Raw genomic sequence first — 18,053 nt, 5'->3', positions numbered from 1 at the left:
TAATCTTTTTTCTAGTTATCATAATTTAAACATTCATATTACCACACAATTTTTTTTTAGACAAACCTGTAAAAAATAAGTACAAAACGACAGAACTGCAATGCAGACGAAAAGCATTGCGAAAAAGTTTACACCTTGCTGCTGCTCTTCGACAGTTGGTAAAGAAAACACCTGTTTTTAAATTACCTTACTTTTTAGGTTATACAAGTAGCAGCTGTAATGTTCAAGATAAGTTAATTTTTTGAAACTATTAGGTATGAAAACTTAAACAGTTTGGATTAAAAAAATAAATCTAATATAGGTGAAACAAATGAGTTATGCAAATTATGGTTGAGGGTAGTAGAAATAACTTATAGTTTATTAACTTTTTACATTTTATTGAAAATAAAATATTTCGCAACTAGGTAATTTAAGGTTTTATAAAATAACTCTAGTATAATGTAATAACTTTCAAAACTTCAAATATATTTTATATAAATGTAGAGTAATTAACCTCTAGAGAATTAAAAATTGAAGAAACTTTAACAAAGCATATTTTCACTTAAAACTAACTACTAAAAATATATTTAACGGTTGTTATAATTTCAAAAACATTGTTAGTTTAAAAAAAAATATTTTAAACGTTGAAATCGGGTAATTTTTGGTCTCAACTTACACCAAGAAGTCCAGAGAAAAGGATAGCAAAAACTGGTTGAATAGCTCCATTAATAGCTGAACCAATAGTACCCCACATAATAAAAGGCCACTCAGTTTTATTATAGCTCATAATTCTACTCAATGAAGCTGGCTCTTCTTGTTCTGAATCAGTTTCAGAAGACAAGTCAGAAGATGAAGTCTATCAATGAAAGTTTTTTAATAAAACAGAAAATTTGACAATTGTTTTGAATAATAACAGTTAAAAACAACTCTTTAGTTAAGTAAGTTATTTAATTCTAATGTTATTATAACTACGTTTACTTATGTAAAAAATTATATCTGATATTTTGATAAAAATATATCAAAAAAATAATTAAAGTCTATCATATCTTATTTTAAAAAGTTTACTTTAAATATAGTTTGTTAAAAAAATAGATAAACAACTTCTTAATTAGCAATACGCTCACATCACTATATTCGTAACTTTTTATCCTCTTTCTTCTCTTTTTTGACACTCTGCGACGTATTGAATTTTGGTTAACAATTTCTCCAGTAAACATTGGGGATATACCTGATTCTTGCACTGCTGCGGCAGCTTGTCTATTTTGCTGTCTTAGGCTCTTGCTAGAGTATAAATATAGTTTTAATTTAAACTTTTACTGGTACCTAAAATTTATATTTTCAAAAACATTCAGGTTCAAATTAAATAAAAATGCTGTCAATAAATGTTTATGCTTGCTTGTATTAACGACTGTAATTATAGGTTTTAATTTACTCAGAATTCAATTACCGAATACTTTTTCGAAGAGAGGATTTTCCAAAAGTTGAATGTTGATGTTCCAGCGGTACTTCGGGTCCGCTTGCCAGTAATCCAACTGTTTTACATGAAATAACTAAAATAAATAATTTGTAGCTAATTATAGTTGCATTTTAATTTGGCTAAAATGTTTGTACACTACTTAAAAGTGCGTAGTAAAAAAGTCTTTACTTATGGTTTTATATATTAATGCTCACTTAAATGACTAAAAGACTTACTAAAGTTCTTAAGTTTTTTTCAGAAAATCCTTTACAAATAGAAATAAACATTCTCCATAAATATTATTTATACTGAAGCTATCAGAAATGTTGAATTATAAAAAATTTATATGCATTTTTAAATGTAGAAATAATTTTGTAATACGTTCTGTATCGCAAAAAAATTAGTTTGGTTAAATGTTGTATGAATAATTAAATTAATTTGCTCTTATTTAAAAACTTAAATACGTAATACTGTTCTAATATTTCAAGAACAAAAAAAAATGTCTACTTTTGCGTTAAGTCAGTTTTTAAAATACTTTTTATACAAACTTGGAATTATTTGTCGTTAATTGGCATGTCGTATGTACTTTTTATATATACTTTCGTTTTTTAGTACATATAAGAAAACCAACTAATTATTTTTTTAAATTCTTTTGCGTACTGGTAGAGCTTTTTAGATTTAAGTAAAAAGCATAAGTTCGAATTTTGAACTACACTTTTTTTTGATTCAAAGATGTATACTTGAAAACTTAGTACTAACGAGAAGAATAACTGTATACATTGTAGAAAATGTATAAAGTTTTACTTAATTTCTTATTTAAAGTTTACTAATATTAAAGTTAAGGTTTGTGTAGAATTTTAATTTGAGCAATTGAGCAAATTCAACTAAAACATTTATTTTCAATTCGTGACTAACTGCTATAATAAAACAAAAATTTACTATTATAGCTATTTAGCTTTAAGTTAAAAGTTGCACTATAGTTCTTTATAAACAACTTTGCAAAATAATCGTAAAAAATTATATAAACATTTCAATATTATTTTTTTAGTAAGTAAAAGCACAGGGATCGGCAGCAGAGTTGTCAGAAAGCATTTTGTTTTGAAATTTTTTCCTATTTTATTAGGAGAATACTGAGCTAAAAGCTTTTGATTTGTAGAGTTGTCAGAAAGCATTTTGTTTTGAAATTTTTTCCTATTTTATTAGGAGAATACTGAGCTATAAGCTTTTGATTTGTAGAGTTGTCAGAAAGCATTTTGTTTTGAATTTTTTTTTCTATTTTATTAGAAGAATACTGAGCTATAAGCTTTTGATTTGTAAAGTTGTCAGAAAGCATTTTGTTTTGAATTTTTTTTCTATTTTATTAGAAGAATACTGAGCTATAAGCTTTTGATTTGTAGAGTTGTCAGAAAGCATTTTGTTTTGAAATTTTTTTCTATTTTATTAGGAGAATACTGAGCTATAAGCTTTTGATTTCTATATAAATACAACTGGATGAAGTAACCGACGACAGTTGGTAAATTTCAAATTTATATTTTTGACAAGTATGATTTGCAGCCTTTTATAAAATAGGGGCAGTCTTTACAGTAAAAACTTATTCTTAGCCGCTTTGTATAAATAAATCTTCCCCGGGCTGCAGTTTGTAAAAGTGTTTGTAATGATCTTTGGTTGACAAAAAGACAACTAAGGAAGAAGATAAAAGAGCATGTCCAGAAAAATTAGAAAATTCTTGCTACTTAGAAAAGAATGATGATATACCAGTTAAAGATATACCAGTTCAAAACGTTCGTCTATTGCAGAACATTTGGTAAATAACTCAACATGTGGAAAGAGTTATAATCTAAAAAAGTTAAAATAGTTATAAATTAAATAAAAACAAATTGTATAGTAATCTTCCTTTATTGTACCAACATATGTTTCTGTGTGTTAACGAATCAACACACTTCAAATGGGTTCTGTAAAAAATAATTACTGTAATGAAAGAATAGAAGCATAGAATAAAGTGGGTGTATACATGTTTTTCATTAAAATAAAATAATTTCTACAGATAATAGTAAATAATAGGTAAAATACTTAATATTAAATCCGACTGTTATAAAACTATATAATATTTGTAATTATTAAGTCTAAAACAAGTAAAGTAATCTAAGATACACAAAAAAACAACAAATCATAATATAAACAAAGCATTCACGTTAATGGAAAAGATAACTGATTCAAATTTAATGTTGTTAATCAATGAACGAATTACATTCATTACATCTAATAATTACGTCACAATATAAATGAGGTTATTTCAACTGTTTAATTTGTATTGCAAAGTTTGTTAATTTAGTTTTTATGTTTGTAATCTATTTTGAACAAAATAAAACAACGGCGAAGACAATAAAAGTCACAGAAACTCGATGTAACATGTATATTATATATTAAATGCTTGTAAAGATTAAATCAAAGTTATATACAATTATGAAGCAGATTTAGTTTAAATGTAAAAATAAAAAATGAAAAAATTAAAATTTAAGAAGTCAAAACACAAAAAAAAAAAAACTTGTTATTGAGCTTACAAAGTACTGACCGATAATTAAGTTGCAGCGACATACATAAAATCACAATGACTTAAAATTACATATATATGTTGTGTTTAATATTCATAAAAAAAAATAATTGGTTGATAAAGTAGCAGTCAATTTAAATTTACATTTTAAATTGACTGCTACTTTATCAACCAATTATTTTTTATTTATTTTTATAATTCTTAAACACAACATATATATGTAATTTTAAGTCATTGTGATTTTATGTATGTCGCTGCAACTTGGGTTGATGTTTTATTTTGTTCAAAATAGATTACAAACATAAAAACTAAATTAACAAACTTTGTAATACAAATTAAACAGCTGAAATAACCTCATTTATATTGTAACGTAATTATTAGAAGTAATGAATGTATTTCGTTCATTGATTAACAACATTAAATTTGAATCAGTTATCTTTTCCATTAACGTGAATGCTTTGTTTATATTATGATTTGTTGTTTTTTGTGTATTTTAGTTTACTTTACTTGTTTTAGACTTAATAATTACAAACATCATATAGTTTTATAACAGTCGGATTTAATATTCAGTATTTTACCTATTATTAACTATTATCTGTAGAAATTATTTTATTTTAATGAAAAACATGTACACACCCACTTTATTCTATGCTTCTATTCTTTCATTACAGTTTTTGTTTTTTACAGAACCCAGTTGAAGTGTGTTGATTCGTTAACACACAGAAACATATGTTGGTACAATAAAGGAAGATTACTGTACAATTTGTTTTTATTTATATTCCAGTGAAGTTACTTCACTGGGATCTTTTGTTAGCAAACGATTAAACCTATATTTTGAACAGTTATAAACTATATTAATGCTTTCGATTTAATTAAATTTTACATTTTGATTATATTTTTCCTATATAGTTGCAATACTTTTTAAGGCGTGTTATTGTTATTTTTTATGTATAGTATTTTATAACGTATAGTTTTTCTATAGGTTAATTGTAATGTAAGTAAGTTTAAATGATTTCAGTTATTACTAATTACTTTTGTATTTTATTATTTTATGATTACTTTGTTTTTATATAAGTTTGTAAAATTTTATATCTTGTTAGCTTTGTACTCTACTGATGAGAACTGGTTGAAATATATCTAGTTTACTGAATTGCGTATCTTCTGTATCTTATTGTATAGTTAATGGTCAGTAGTGTTTCAATATTAATAAATCACCAATATTTAGTAATTATAGAATTAAAAGTCTAGTTGTAATTTTTTATCAGACTATTTTTATGGGTTGAAAAAAGTATATTTTGAGCAAAAAAGAACATTAAGGCTGCAATTTGCTGACCCTTGTACTCGAAAATAACTTTCAAATAATCTTGCGTGGTTATTATACTATCTGTACTATTTATTGAACGACAAAAATAAAATCGCTAAAAATACTTGGTATTAGGACCTGGTGAACGAAAAAACCTTTCAGTTATGGATTTGCACACCACTTTGTTACCTTTTAACGTCTTGTCGAGGACAGTGATAAGTCCTTATATCCGTAATTAAGTGAAAGGCTTTGTAGATTTAGAAAGTATAAGTAGATTACTAGTACCAATGATAATCAGCTGATTTTTCATCTTACAACTCATTGTATTTTACAATTTTATAATTAACCTTATTTAAACAAGCATCAGATTTTCAAACAATATTTTGAAAGAAATACTTTTAAACAAACTTACCAAACTTCTCAACAAATTTTTTGTTGATAGAATTATTGCGGTTGTCATTTTCATCATCTGTAGTAGACTTTTTATTCTTTGTTGTCTAAGTAAGTAAACTATGTCAGTATAAAAATTAAGATTTATCTTATTTAAAAATTTATCTTATAATGATTCGAATTTAGAAAAATAAGAAAGTCTATAAATTAAAAATAGTCAAGGAAAACTTACATGCTTAAGTCTTAGCTAGTGACTATGATAACACTATGTTCTATTTAGCTTATATCTAATCTAATACAATCATACTTAAAAAAGAAGTTTTGATGTATTTAGTAAATACTTTAGAAATATTTACAACAAAATCAACTTCTAATTATTGGTAGTAAAGTAAGCGTCAACTGTTCGCCTCTATAACCTGCAAAGTGACCAAAGTAAAATATACTCCATTATGACGCATAAGTTCCTCATGTGTGCCTCGTTCAACTACTTTTCCACGCTCAACTCCAACTATAACATCAGCATTACGAATTGTTGATAAACGATGAGCTATGATAATTGTAGTTCGACCTTGTCTAGCCTGTAAACTAAGTCTTTAGTGACTGTTTAAACTTTTAAAAACAATTTTTTTTCATAACAATAACCGTACTGTTTGAGTATTTAAAAGAAAAATAATTATAAAACAACTATTTAATAACTAAATGTACAACAAATGTAAAGATATCATTTTTAGCTGACGAACTTTATCAAGTTGTGATAGTACAACAGCTTCACTTTCAGTGTCCAACGCTGAACAAGCTTGATCAAGCAGAAGTATTTTAGGATTACGAACAAGTGCTCTTGCTATGGCAATTCTTTGTTTTTGTCCTCCCGACATTTGACCTCCACTTAAACCAACTTGTGTGTCAAATTTCTTTGCAATAAAAACATTATACAATAAAATTTTTGTACGGATTTTTTTATATAATGTTTTTTAAGTCATAAAAATTCAATACAAATATTTTAGCTTAAATTAGTGTAATCAAATAAGAAAAATGATGTAAAAAGTAAAAAATCGGGTAAAAACCTTATTTATAACACGGTGTGCCGCTTACGCGGTAATTGTCTCTTATTTATTTTCTTCTTTTCTCTTAAGCGGAGTATAAATCGGAAAAAAAGCGCGTAAAATGGGCTTTTTAGTTGTTGCTGCGTAGTAGCAACTTTAAGTCAGTGCAGCTTTTCGCTGCACTTAGTTGTGAATGGTTTCAATCTGGTTTAAGCAAATTTAGTTCGCTTCTTTATTGTTTTATAGATTTAATTTGAACAGACAATTAGTTTTCAGCTTCTTGATTCATGTATTTTAGTCTTTTAAAAGAATTGATAGTTCGATTTAATAGTTTTATGTTGTACAGTATTTTATCATCTTTTCGTTTCGCAATTTCATTGTAAATATAATCATTACACAGACTCGAACTACGTTTAAGTTAGTATAAGTAACTTTTTTATTAAGCCTTTAGTAAATAGTAAGTAAGTCGTATTAGTTTATTTAAATCAGTTATAATTTACTCGTTATTCTAGGGACATCTTTTATACAAGTTAAACCGCACGTTGTGTTATAAACTAGGCCCCTGACAATGTATAAGTAGAACACCCCGTTAGCGACAACGATATACAAATTTTTTTGTTATTAATTTCAAAAAAGTATTATTAAGATGTTGTAGTAAAACTTTTTTATTTTGTTAGTTTAAATAGGGTAAAAGTTTTGTAAAACTTACATGAGGAAGTTGCATTATAAAGTCGTACGCATTTGCTGCTTTTGCAGCTTTTATCACATCATCATCGGATACATTATCTCTACCAAACTTAATGTTTTCAGCTATTGTAGTTGCAAAAAGAGATGGTTCCTGTTCAACAACTCCTATCATGCTTCTCCACCAATTTGTGTTTAGTGTTCGAAGATCATGGCCGTCTATTGTAACCTTTTTTATTTATTTTGAGTCTTAACTTTTTTAACTCGTTTTTTATGGGAATTATTGGTACATTTTTGTGCTATGAACCTTCACAAAAAATACGTCTTTGATTATAAATATTTATAACTCAAAAATATAAACTATTTTTATGTGTAAAAAGCTTTAGATAACTATTAGCGTATTTCTGTCGAATTAAATTATACAGTTCTACGAAGATTTCGTTCATTTATAATTGACAGAAAGTGCAGTTAGTGAAATCAATTTTTTACACATTAAAACAATTCTTTTGATTTTTTAACGAAGCTTACTTGTAATTTCTAACAGAACCTTAAGAATTTAAAGCTTTACTAAAATTTTTGTGATAAAACAAAACATAATTATAAGATATAGTTCTGGTTATATATAATTAAACAATAAGTTATTGATTGTATAAATTGTGCTACAGCTCTGACTAATAGTTTTTATTTAATCTCATATTTTTGTAAACACTAAAGTTTTGTTTAAAACTGTGAACAAAAAAGCATTAGTCTTGGTAAAATTCTAATTACTAAAAGTATTCAAGCGATTTATTTTTTTTAACAGTTTAAATGCGAGAAACAAAAAATACTGTAGATTTAATTTGTGTAGACAGTTTGAAATACATTATTTTTACTTCAGAACTTCTCGTAGAAATACTTAAAAACCTTATGAAGTATGTTAAACATTGAAAACAAACGTTTCCTCGATCTGGATCGTAGAATCTTTGAACAAGCTGTAAAATGGTACTTTTACCCATACCACTCGGTCCTACAACTGCAGTAGTTTCTCCCGCATTAAATTTGACCCTACAGCTCGAAAGAATCTAGTAGTTTTAGTTAGTTAAAAACTCTAAAGTCTACCATAAACTGTTAACATATTTTGATTTTTTATTAAGTTTACCAAAAGACCGTTTTAGTACGTGTATTACACACTGATCAAAAAAAATCTAAATCGTATAAAAACGATGTTTTCAAGATTTTCTAAGGCAATAACTTTTAAACTTTGAGTTTTTAAGCTGAAGCTTTGTTTTATTTAAAAAAAAATACTTTTACCTACTAAAAATTTTTAGTTACTTGTTTTTAAGTTTTGTAAAGAAGCAAATTTTTGTTAACTTGTTTTTTTAGTAGAAATTACTTATTTTGAACGTTTTTATTAAAATTTGTTTGCTTATAAGAAAAATTTTATGCTACGGCTAGTTTTTTTTGTTTAAAATATTTTAGAACAATTAAATCAGGAAGACGTTTTATAGGTAATATTTAGAAATATTAATATACTCATCACATTTTAGACAACTGCAACGCTTACCATTTGAATTTTTATGGAAAGAAATACTGATACAAATTTTTCTTATTCAAATATTTTCTTTCCATTAGGGTAAGTGGTTTGTGTATATTATGATTTGTTGTTTTGTTGTGTATTTTAGTTTAGTTTACTTAGTTTAGACTTAATAATTACTGATACAAATTTTTCTTATTCAAATATTTTCTTTCCATTAGGGTAAATGGTTTGTTTATATTATGATTTGTTGTTTTGTTGTGTATTTTAGTTTAGTTTATTTAGTTTAGACTTAATAATTACAAATATTATATAGATTTATAACAGTCGGATTCAACTTTAAGTATTTTACCTATTATTAGCTATTAACCTGAAATATGTAGAAATTATTTTATAATTAATGAAAACATGTATACACCTACCTTATTTTATGCATCTATTCTTACATTACAGTAATTATTTTTTACAGAACCCAGTTGAAGTGTGTTAATTCGTTAACACACAGACACATATGTTGCTACAATAAAGGAAGATTACTGTATAATTTGTTTTTATTTATATTCCAGTGAACTTTTTTCACTAGGATCTTTTGTTAGCAAACGATTAAATCTGTATTTTGAACAATTATATGTATATATATATACCACAGATGTTATTGTGTTAAAACTTTATTCCGACTAAAGGCGTTTCACTGCTCTCAAATAAATTTAAGAACAGATCTACGGAGTCTCAAAAAGCTCTAAGAAAAGAGCTTATTTTAGCTATTCTTAGAGCTTTTTGAGACTCCGTAGATTGGTTCTTAAATTTATTTGAGAGCAGTGAAACGCCGTTAGTCGGAATAAAGTTTTAGCACAATTACATCTGTGGTATATATTCCGATAAGCTTAGCTTATCAGGATCTCCAGGATTTAACGCCTTTTAACGTTACATCTTATATATATACATTTTTTGATTATTTATAATATAAAAAAACAACTAATTTTCGAATCGTTTACTTAGTTTCAATGTTTAGCACATATCTTCAGAACGAAATAAAGTACAAATCAAAATTTTTAAAGAATCACACAAAAAACACGTTGTGACGTTTCAAATAAAATTGAATAATTTTATTTAGCCTTTTCTAAAAACAAATTATGCACAAGTCAACTTATTTTTTGTTTTGTTTGTTCTTGTTTTTGGTTTGCTTTTATTGTTATTTTTTTGTTATTAATTAGTGGTTTTTGTTCTTTTAAAATACATGATTTGGTTATGATAAATATTTTTTATTTTTTTCAATTTTGTACTTTTCGAAGCAACATAAATGGCATGTTTTGTTGTTTTTCGTTTTTTTTTTTGGTTCTGCAGAGTATTTCCCATTTCAAATTATAGTCTTTGTTTGCGTCTTTTAACTTCCAAATATAGTTCGATAATTCAGTAGTGTGCCTTTTTTATTTGCTAGTAAAGCTTGCTTTATGGTTGTTGTATCTATTTTTAAATGTTGTACTAGTGGAACCCACGTAAAACTTTGTTATACCTTCTGTTTTTATAGTAGCTCGGTAAATCAAATTTTTTATAGGCAGTTATTGTTTAAAGGGCATTTTTCTTTCCTGCAGTTGCAAGTTTTTTCTTGTTGTTTGAAGTTTAGGTTGTTTAACATTTTGTTATTTTATATTTGATTTTATAAAAAAACTATAGTTTAGACGACCGTTTCGTATATGAGATATAAAACCCTAAATACTCCTCAGTAAGCTAAAGTTTATTACAATGTTAAACAGAACTTTAGAGTTTGAAAATTTTTATAATATTTATAACGCAGTATAATAATAGGTAGAGTTTATTGTACAGTAAGCTGAATTTGAAAAAATACGCTGAACTTGTTAATTTATGCATTTTGGAAAGTTTGGAAAAGGTTATATTAGAAAAATGTTTCAGACTATTAGAAAATTCTTTTAAACTAATCGTGTTTGCGGCTTAATTTTGCTTTGTTTTAATATTTAGTTAGTTTTAACTTTGCTAAAAAAGTTTTTTTGGTAATGAATGCATATATTTTTTCATTCGCTTTTCTTGTTTAGTGTTATGTTTTTGTCTGAGTTATCAATTTCAAATTTTTCAAAGTTTGCAGCCAAATTTAGTATTGTATTTTGATTTTGTCCTGTTTAATATTTTCCATTTAATTTTGTAGTCGGTATTGTTATCTCTTATATTCCAAATGTAGTTCGCCAGCTCTGTTGTATGTTTTTTGTTAATATTGTTGAATGATAATTTGTGGTTTCTGTATCTTTGTTTGAAAGTATTTCCTGTGGATCCTAAGTACTGTTTTTTTTTAGTTTTATTTGATATTATTGTTGCTCTACATATTATGTTTGAGACTAGACATTGATTGTTTAAAGGGCAAGGTTTTGGAATTCAAAAGATAACAATACCGACTACAAAATTAAATGGAAAATATTAAACAGGACAAAATCAAAATACAATACTAAATTTGGCTGCAAACTTTGTAACTTTGAAAAATTTGAAATTGATAACTCAGACAAAAACATAACACTAAACAAGAAAAGCGAATGAAAAAATATATGCATCCATTACCAAAAAAACTTTTTTAGCAAAGTTAAAACTAAGTAAATATTAAAACAAAGCAAAATTAAGCCGCAAACACGATTTGTTTAAAAGATTTTTGTAATAGTCTAAAGCATTTTTCTAATATAACCTTTTCCAAACTTTCCAAAATGCATAAATTAACTAGTTCAGCGTATTTTTTCAAACTCAGCTTACTGTACAATAAACTCTACCTGTTATTATACTACGTTAGAATAATTATAAAAACGTTCAAATTCTAAGTTTATGTTTAATATTGTAATAAACTTTAGGTTACTGAGGAGTATATCGGGTTTTATATCTCATGTACGAAACGGTCGTCTAAACTATAGTTTTTTATATAATCAAATAAATACTTAGCTCCAATTCAATTTGTCGAGCACTATCGACCAGAACTTTTAATAAAATCTTTAATATATCTCATATACGAAACGGTCGTATAAACCTATTGTTTTTTATATAATCAATTAAATAAATATATGTATATATATAGAAAATAACAAACTTAATCACTTTCCACAGAGCCTACTTGAAGGGCTTTTAAATAGTTTAGTAAGAAAAAACTTATATTTAATAATTTTTGCACTGAATATTTGTACTGTACAATATATAATAATAACGTCGTAGTGTTTTTTGTTTTTATCTTTTGTATCATTGTTTAGCAAAGTGCTATTCATTTCAAACCGTACTAGCTGAAGATTAAGAACAGTTTTATTGTTTTTATGAAACGTATGTTCTGGTTTTATAAAAACTGAATTTACTTAATAAACTATTTAAAATCTCTTCAATTAATTTTACGCTTTTATCCCAAACTTTGTTTTTAAACCATAAAGTCCATTTATAGTTACTACCTAGATAAACACTATACATAATTATACATGCTTTTTTCTGCTTTTTTTCTAATGTGTGTTAACATTTTATAGACTCCGTAGATCTGTTCTTAAATTTATTTGAGAGCAGTGAAACGCCGTTAGTCGGAATAAAGTTTTAGCACAAGAACATCTGTGATATACATTCCGATAAGCTTAGCTTATCAGGATCTCCAGGATTTAACGCCTTATAACGTTACATCTTATATATATATATATATATATAAAATAAGGTTAATGTTTAAACTTAAACACTTTCAACTGAGCCCACTTGTTCAAGAATTTTTAAAATCGCCATTTCAATAAATTATATATATATATATATATATATAAAATAAGGTTAATGTTTAAACGTAAACACTTTCAACTGAGCCCACTTGAAGGGCTTTTAAATAAATTATTCAAATGGCGATTTTAAAAAATTCTGGAACATATGTTTCACAAAGCTTATTAGTTAGAGGGTAGATCGATTTTTGTACTGAATATTTGTAATGTACAATATTACGTCATACTGTTTTTTGTTTTTTTGCATAACTTTTGTATCTTTGTTTAGTACAGTGCTTTGTATTTTGAATTTAACTGGCTGATGATCAAAGCTTTATGAAAAATTAAAGCTTTGTGAAACATATGTTCCAGAATTTTTAAAATCGCCATTTGAATAAATTATATATATATATATGTATATATATTTTCTATTTGTTTAAAAGCAATATACTTATACCGGGGTTTCGTATATGACATGTATAACCTCATATACTCATCAGTAAGCTAAAGTTTATTTACAATGTTAAATAGAAATTTAGAATTTGAAAATATTATAATTATTATGACGTAGTAATAATGAACTTTATTGTACAGTAAGTTAAGTTTGAAAAAGTACGCTGATCTTATTAGTTTAAGAATTTATGAATTTTGAAAAACAATATTTATATAAATATATAAATTGTAGTGTTTTAATTACTAACATCTTGATCTGATCTAGTCGGATATGAAAAATCGCAGTCGTGTAGTTCAATGTTTCCATCTAAATGTTCAAGCACATGCCCCTCTTTAGAAAACGGATTTATGTTTGACTCCTAAAGAATAATTTCTATATTTACTTAATTTGAAGCTAACATTCCGGAGTTACATAAATTTTTACTTTATATTATATATATATAGTTTTTATATAAAAGTTATAAAAGTTATTACTTTATGAAATACTAAATTAATTTTTTATATGAATCCTAATTACTTATGACATATTCTATTTTAAATTTAAAACGTACTTGTTTAAAAAAAATTCCAAAGAAATAGTATAAAATATAATTTTTTTTTTAAGTTGTATTCAAAAATAGATTACAACGAGGACTTTTAACCTTATCTATCTTTAGACTGTGTACAAACTTTGTTATTGCAAAGTTATAAAGTTTTATTAATTTTCGTAGCAATAGTTTTAACAAACTTAAAGGTATTCCATCTGAAAAAATTAAAAGCAACCAATTTAAACTTTTTTTTGTAAACTATTATGACTTAGGTTTGAAAATGAAAAAAAAAGGAACACCTCTGAAAATAATTTAAATAATGTAGTTTAACGCAAAACGTCTAGTGTATGAAACTTTTTAATTATATGAAAGAATATAAACTGACCCTGTCCATTATTTGGAATATACATGCCGCAGCACTTCTTCCAACTGAAAATGCTTCTAAATTCGGAGCAGCTTGTCCCAAATTTATAGCTCCAATTAATACAGCGAAAAATACCTTAAAAACTATGATTTTAAGTTTAATTTAAAACCTAAAAAAACTATAGTTTATAGAAAGTAACTTTGTAGTGATTTATTAACAATCCACTTTCATTAACAATTTAGGTTTTAAAGTTTTTTTTCAGAATCAGAGCTAAAAAATTGACTTAGTATCCAAAAACTATTTTTTAGTGTTTACCTACAAAACTGGCGGATATTATTTAGCAACTGTACTAAATAGTCTAGTAACAACATTTTTTTGGTAGTATTGAAAGTAAATTTGAACTCTTCACTTGTTTTTATTAGGTTTTGCCAATATTTTAAATACTTTAAAAAATTATATTAAAACGTTTAAATACAGGTAGCATTAAAAATTTAATTCAGTAGAGCAATGCTTCATTAGTATTCACTAAAAAGCTTTACTGACGATATTTAGTTACACAGTTTAAACAATTTTAATATTTAAACAACATAGAACATTTTCTTTAAATTATGTTAAATCTAGACCAAGGTTTCCTTAATCAATATCGCCCCTTTAGGAAAGTTTTTGCCATCAAGGAGCGTTAATTAGTAAAAAAGTGAAAAATTGAATGGTCAATAAATTAGCAAAGGGGTGATTTTTTTTGAATATATTCCAAGGAGGCGTTTATGAAAACGTGGTTAGAAAACCCTGATCTTAACTCTTAATAAAAGTTTACTACCATTTATTTCGAATATTTTTTACTAATAGTAGTCTTAAGCTTTTTTTCCAGTTCTCATTACTTTTGTTATCTTTTACAATATATTTTGTTAACTTTAGTTAGACCATAATACCTTCATATATTGTTGTTTAAGTTTCCAGAATTTAATTATAACTGAGGAACTCATTAATCTCATTAATTAAATGGGTGAAACACAGTCTTTTTAATAAACTTTTGTTTAATGAACTTGAAACAAACTTTAGAAAAGTGTTACATAATTACAGTTTACTTAATTAAAGCAAGTATACAGTAACCTGCCGCTTAGGTACACAATTCGAACACAGCGCAAAATTGCGTACCCAACCGACAGTACGTACCTAAGAAATTTTTGTTTTTAAATACCTACATTAAGCCTAATACATGTTTATTTTCATTAATACCACTTTTTTATATGCTTTTTACATTTATTTTTTAATAATGGAGTTTGTAAATGACAATTGCAATAATTTCTATTTTTATCAATATCGCTCTTTTATACGATTTCACATTATTGTTTCAATCATGGGGTATGTAAATGTCAAATACACTTTTCATTATTTTCGATTATCTAGATTTTTTTAAGAATTTTACACAATTGATACATTTATGTTTCAATCATAGGGTATGTAAATCTTAATTGAACTGTTCTTTACTTTCATTTATGTAAATATTGTATGACATTTAAATATTCTTATCAAAATATTCTTATCCTTTAATAATGGGGTATGCAAATTTAATTTGCACAGCTCGTTATTTTCTTTAAATAAACAAACTGTAATAGTTAGTAATTATATAAACAATTATTTAAACCATACGTCCATTATCAAAAATAACCTTCAAAAATGGTCGAAAAAAGTCTCAAACGACTATCAAAAACCGAAAATTTTTTCAATGAATCAATAACCGGATACCAGAATGCTAAAACTAACTCAAATTTCAAGCACAAACTTAAACATTCAAATCACCAAAACAAAAAGAAACCAACACAAACAAGAAAAAAAATCTACTTCAACCCACCCTACTGCCAGTCTTAAGAACCATTATAGGTAAAGCTTTTCTGAAATTAATAGATAAACATGTTAAGTAAAAACTTATTATTAATTAGTTGTTAAAATACTGTTTTCCATGACTGCTACATATCTTTTCATATTTTTTATTTAAGCACTGACGAGGTCTTTGACCGAAACTTAGTTTACAAAATAAAGTCTTGAAAGAAAAAATATATGTAATACGTTTGTTGTAAATTTTGGATTTGATATACAATTTTTAAGTTCACAACTTTTTTATCCTAGGTTTCTTCAGTTTTATCAAGTCTAATACACTACAATTTATTATAAAATGCCTTGCTTTTGTATAACTTTTAGGTTTGTACTTTTAATTTTTAAGTAGAAAAAAATAAAGCAATTTAAATACTACGTTTTTCGTCTAAAAAGTTCGTTACCAACCGGCAGTGCATACCTAAAAAATGCGTAGCTAAGATTGCTATATTTTATTTAAAAAAAAGTTAAACCAAAAATTTAAACACAAAAAATATATTATAAATATAAAAAGTTATCAACAGGTAAGTAAAAAAAATATACTATTTTTTTTACTATATCTGTTTTGTCTATAATTTTTAACAATAGTTTACTTTTTTTATTTTCTATTTGTACATTTTTTACATGTTTAAATTATTTTAAAATTTAAATGAAACATTAAATTAAAAATTCTTACAGCAAAAATATGATACTTTCTTTATTTTTATTCTTTAAATAGTTATTTATTTGCTTTCTTTATAAATATATATCGATAAGAACAAATTAAATGCAATAAACTATAACAAAAAGTTTTTTTTTGCACTAGGTCCTAGGACTAAATATTTTGAGCGCTTTTTTGTCATTCAATAAGCAACTAAAGGTAAATTATTGATTAGTATTTTTTATGATAATTGAAAGGCCAAACAATAAAAAATATACAGATAAATAGATTTGAACAATACAACTATTAAAAATGTTTGAAAACAAATCTAGAAATTTTTATTAACCGTCATAAGTTTTCCTGGAGAAAAGTCAGTTGCTTCGTCAAACACGAGAGAACTTCCATACCAGAAGGCTAAAGCATAAGAAAGAAAAATTAGACACCACATGTAACCGGAAAAGAATCCTTGAGTCATTCCTTTTTTAATACCTTGCTTCTCCGCTTTCGCTAACTTTTCTGAGTATCTATCATTGAAAAAAAAACACGTAATAGTACAAATTTTCATTAAAAAAATATTTTAAATGCAACTGCAGTTTAATTTGGTGGTTCCAAAGCTTTTATCACCGTAGAAAATATAGGTCGGCAGATTAGGTAATTTAAAAGAATCTACTATTTTAATGTATAACCATACCAGTTTTTTTTAAACTAACAACATAAGAATTTAGTTGTTTTAGAAATTTTGTTTCTCTTTAAGTTTTATCATTATAACTTAATGAATAACACCCTTTACTTTAAACATTTTTCACAAACTACTGTGTTGTGCATTTAACAGAATTTAATAACAAATTATATGGTTAGTATTAGTTGCTTTCAATCAGAATAACTACCAGTAATCTTTTATAAAATATTAAATAATTGATTGAAGTAAGGTTTACATTCTAAGTAATTAGAAAAATTAAACTAAAACTTTTTTTTAATCAGTAAAACATACTTCATCTGTTGTTTAAGCGTTTATTTAATTTGTAAAACTTTATAGTACACCTAGTTTAGTTTTATATGTAGTTGTATGAAAAGTTTTTTTATGATAAGCTTACAAAAAAATCTTTTATAAACATGATTTTAAAAGTATACTGTTAAACTACTTGAAAAGTATAGATATTACTTTAAATTTTCATGTTTGTATTATAACTAAAAGTTTAGCAAAATGACCAAACACAAATCACGTCTGTAATTTCTTTAAGAAACTTTTGTCGTATTAACAAGGTTTTTTATTTATTTTTATTTTTTATTCAATTTACTTTTGTATAAAATGTTTGTATAACCTAACCAGGAGTTAACAGCTTCTAAAAATAAAGATCTTTAACAGCTTAATAAGCATATTTTTAGCCAGAGTTTTTGAGAAAAAATTTTTGTAAATAAAGAAGTTTAAAACATTTAATAAAAATGTTAACTTAAAAACTAGACAAAATTGTAATGAGTTAGCTAAAATACAATGTTGAACATGGTTTGCGGGTAGCACTTTACCTACATAAAAAACTTCTTGTAGTATTAAATATTTCAGTCTAAAAAGT

The 18,053-nt window shown here is 25.5% G+C and overlaps 1 protein-coding gene across 1 annotated transcript in view; it reads right to left on the bottom strand.

Annotated features, from left to right (window-relative positions):
- The window catches only part of LOC145828569 (bile salt export pump-like), a 45,179-nt gene that overhangs the window by 15,092 nt on the left and 12,034 nt on the right, over nt 1–18,053 (bottom strand). The window contains exons 10-21 of the mRNA XM_082936323.1: nt 16,829–17,006; nt 13,992–14,105; nt 13,328–13,438; nt 8,342–8,467; nt 7,432–7,635; nt 6,420–6,590; nt 6,096–6,257; nt 5,702–5,786; nt 1,427–1,511; nt 1,104–1,260; nt 656–835; nt 67–171 (exon numbers count right to left, since the gene is read on the bottom strand). Of these exons, the coding sequence (XP_082792449.1) occupies nt 67–171; nt 656–835; nt 1,104–1,260; nt 1,427–1,511; nt 5,702–5,786; nt 6,096–6,257; nt 6,420–6,590; nt 7,432–7,635; nt 8,342–8,467; nt 13,328–13,438; nt 13,992–14,105; nt 16,829–17,006 (1,678 nt within the window). The remainder of the gene's footprint in view (nt 1–66; nt 172–655; nt 836–1,103; nt 1,261–1,426; nt 1,512–5,701; nt 5,787–6,095; nt 6,258–6,419; nt 6,591–7,431; nt 7,636–8,341; nt 8,468–13,327; nt 13,439–13,991; nt 14,106–16,828; nt 17,007–18,053) is intronic.

The sequence above is a fragment of the Thalia democratica genome, chromosome 2 (assembly GCF_965202585.1).
Source record: "Thalia democratica chromosome 2, ktThaDemo2.hap1.1, whole genome shotgun sequence".
In the NCBI taxonomy this organism is placed as follows: Eukaryota; Metazoa; Chordata; class Thaliacea; order Salpida; family Salpidae; genus Thalia; species Thalia democratica.
Note: the sequence above shows the minus strand (reverse complement) of the source record. Positions and strands in the feature narration are given on the sequence as shown.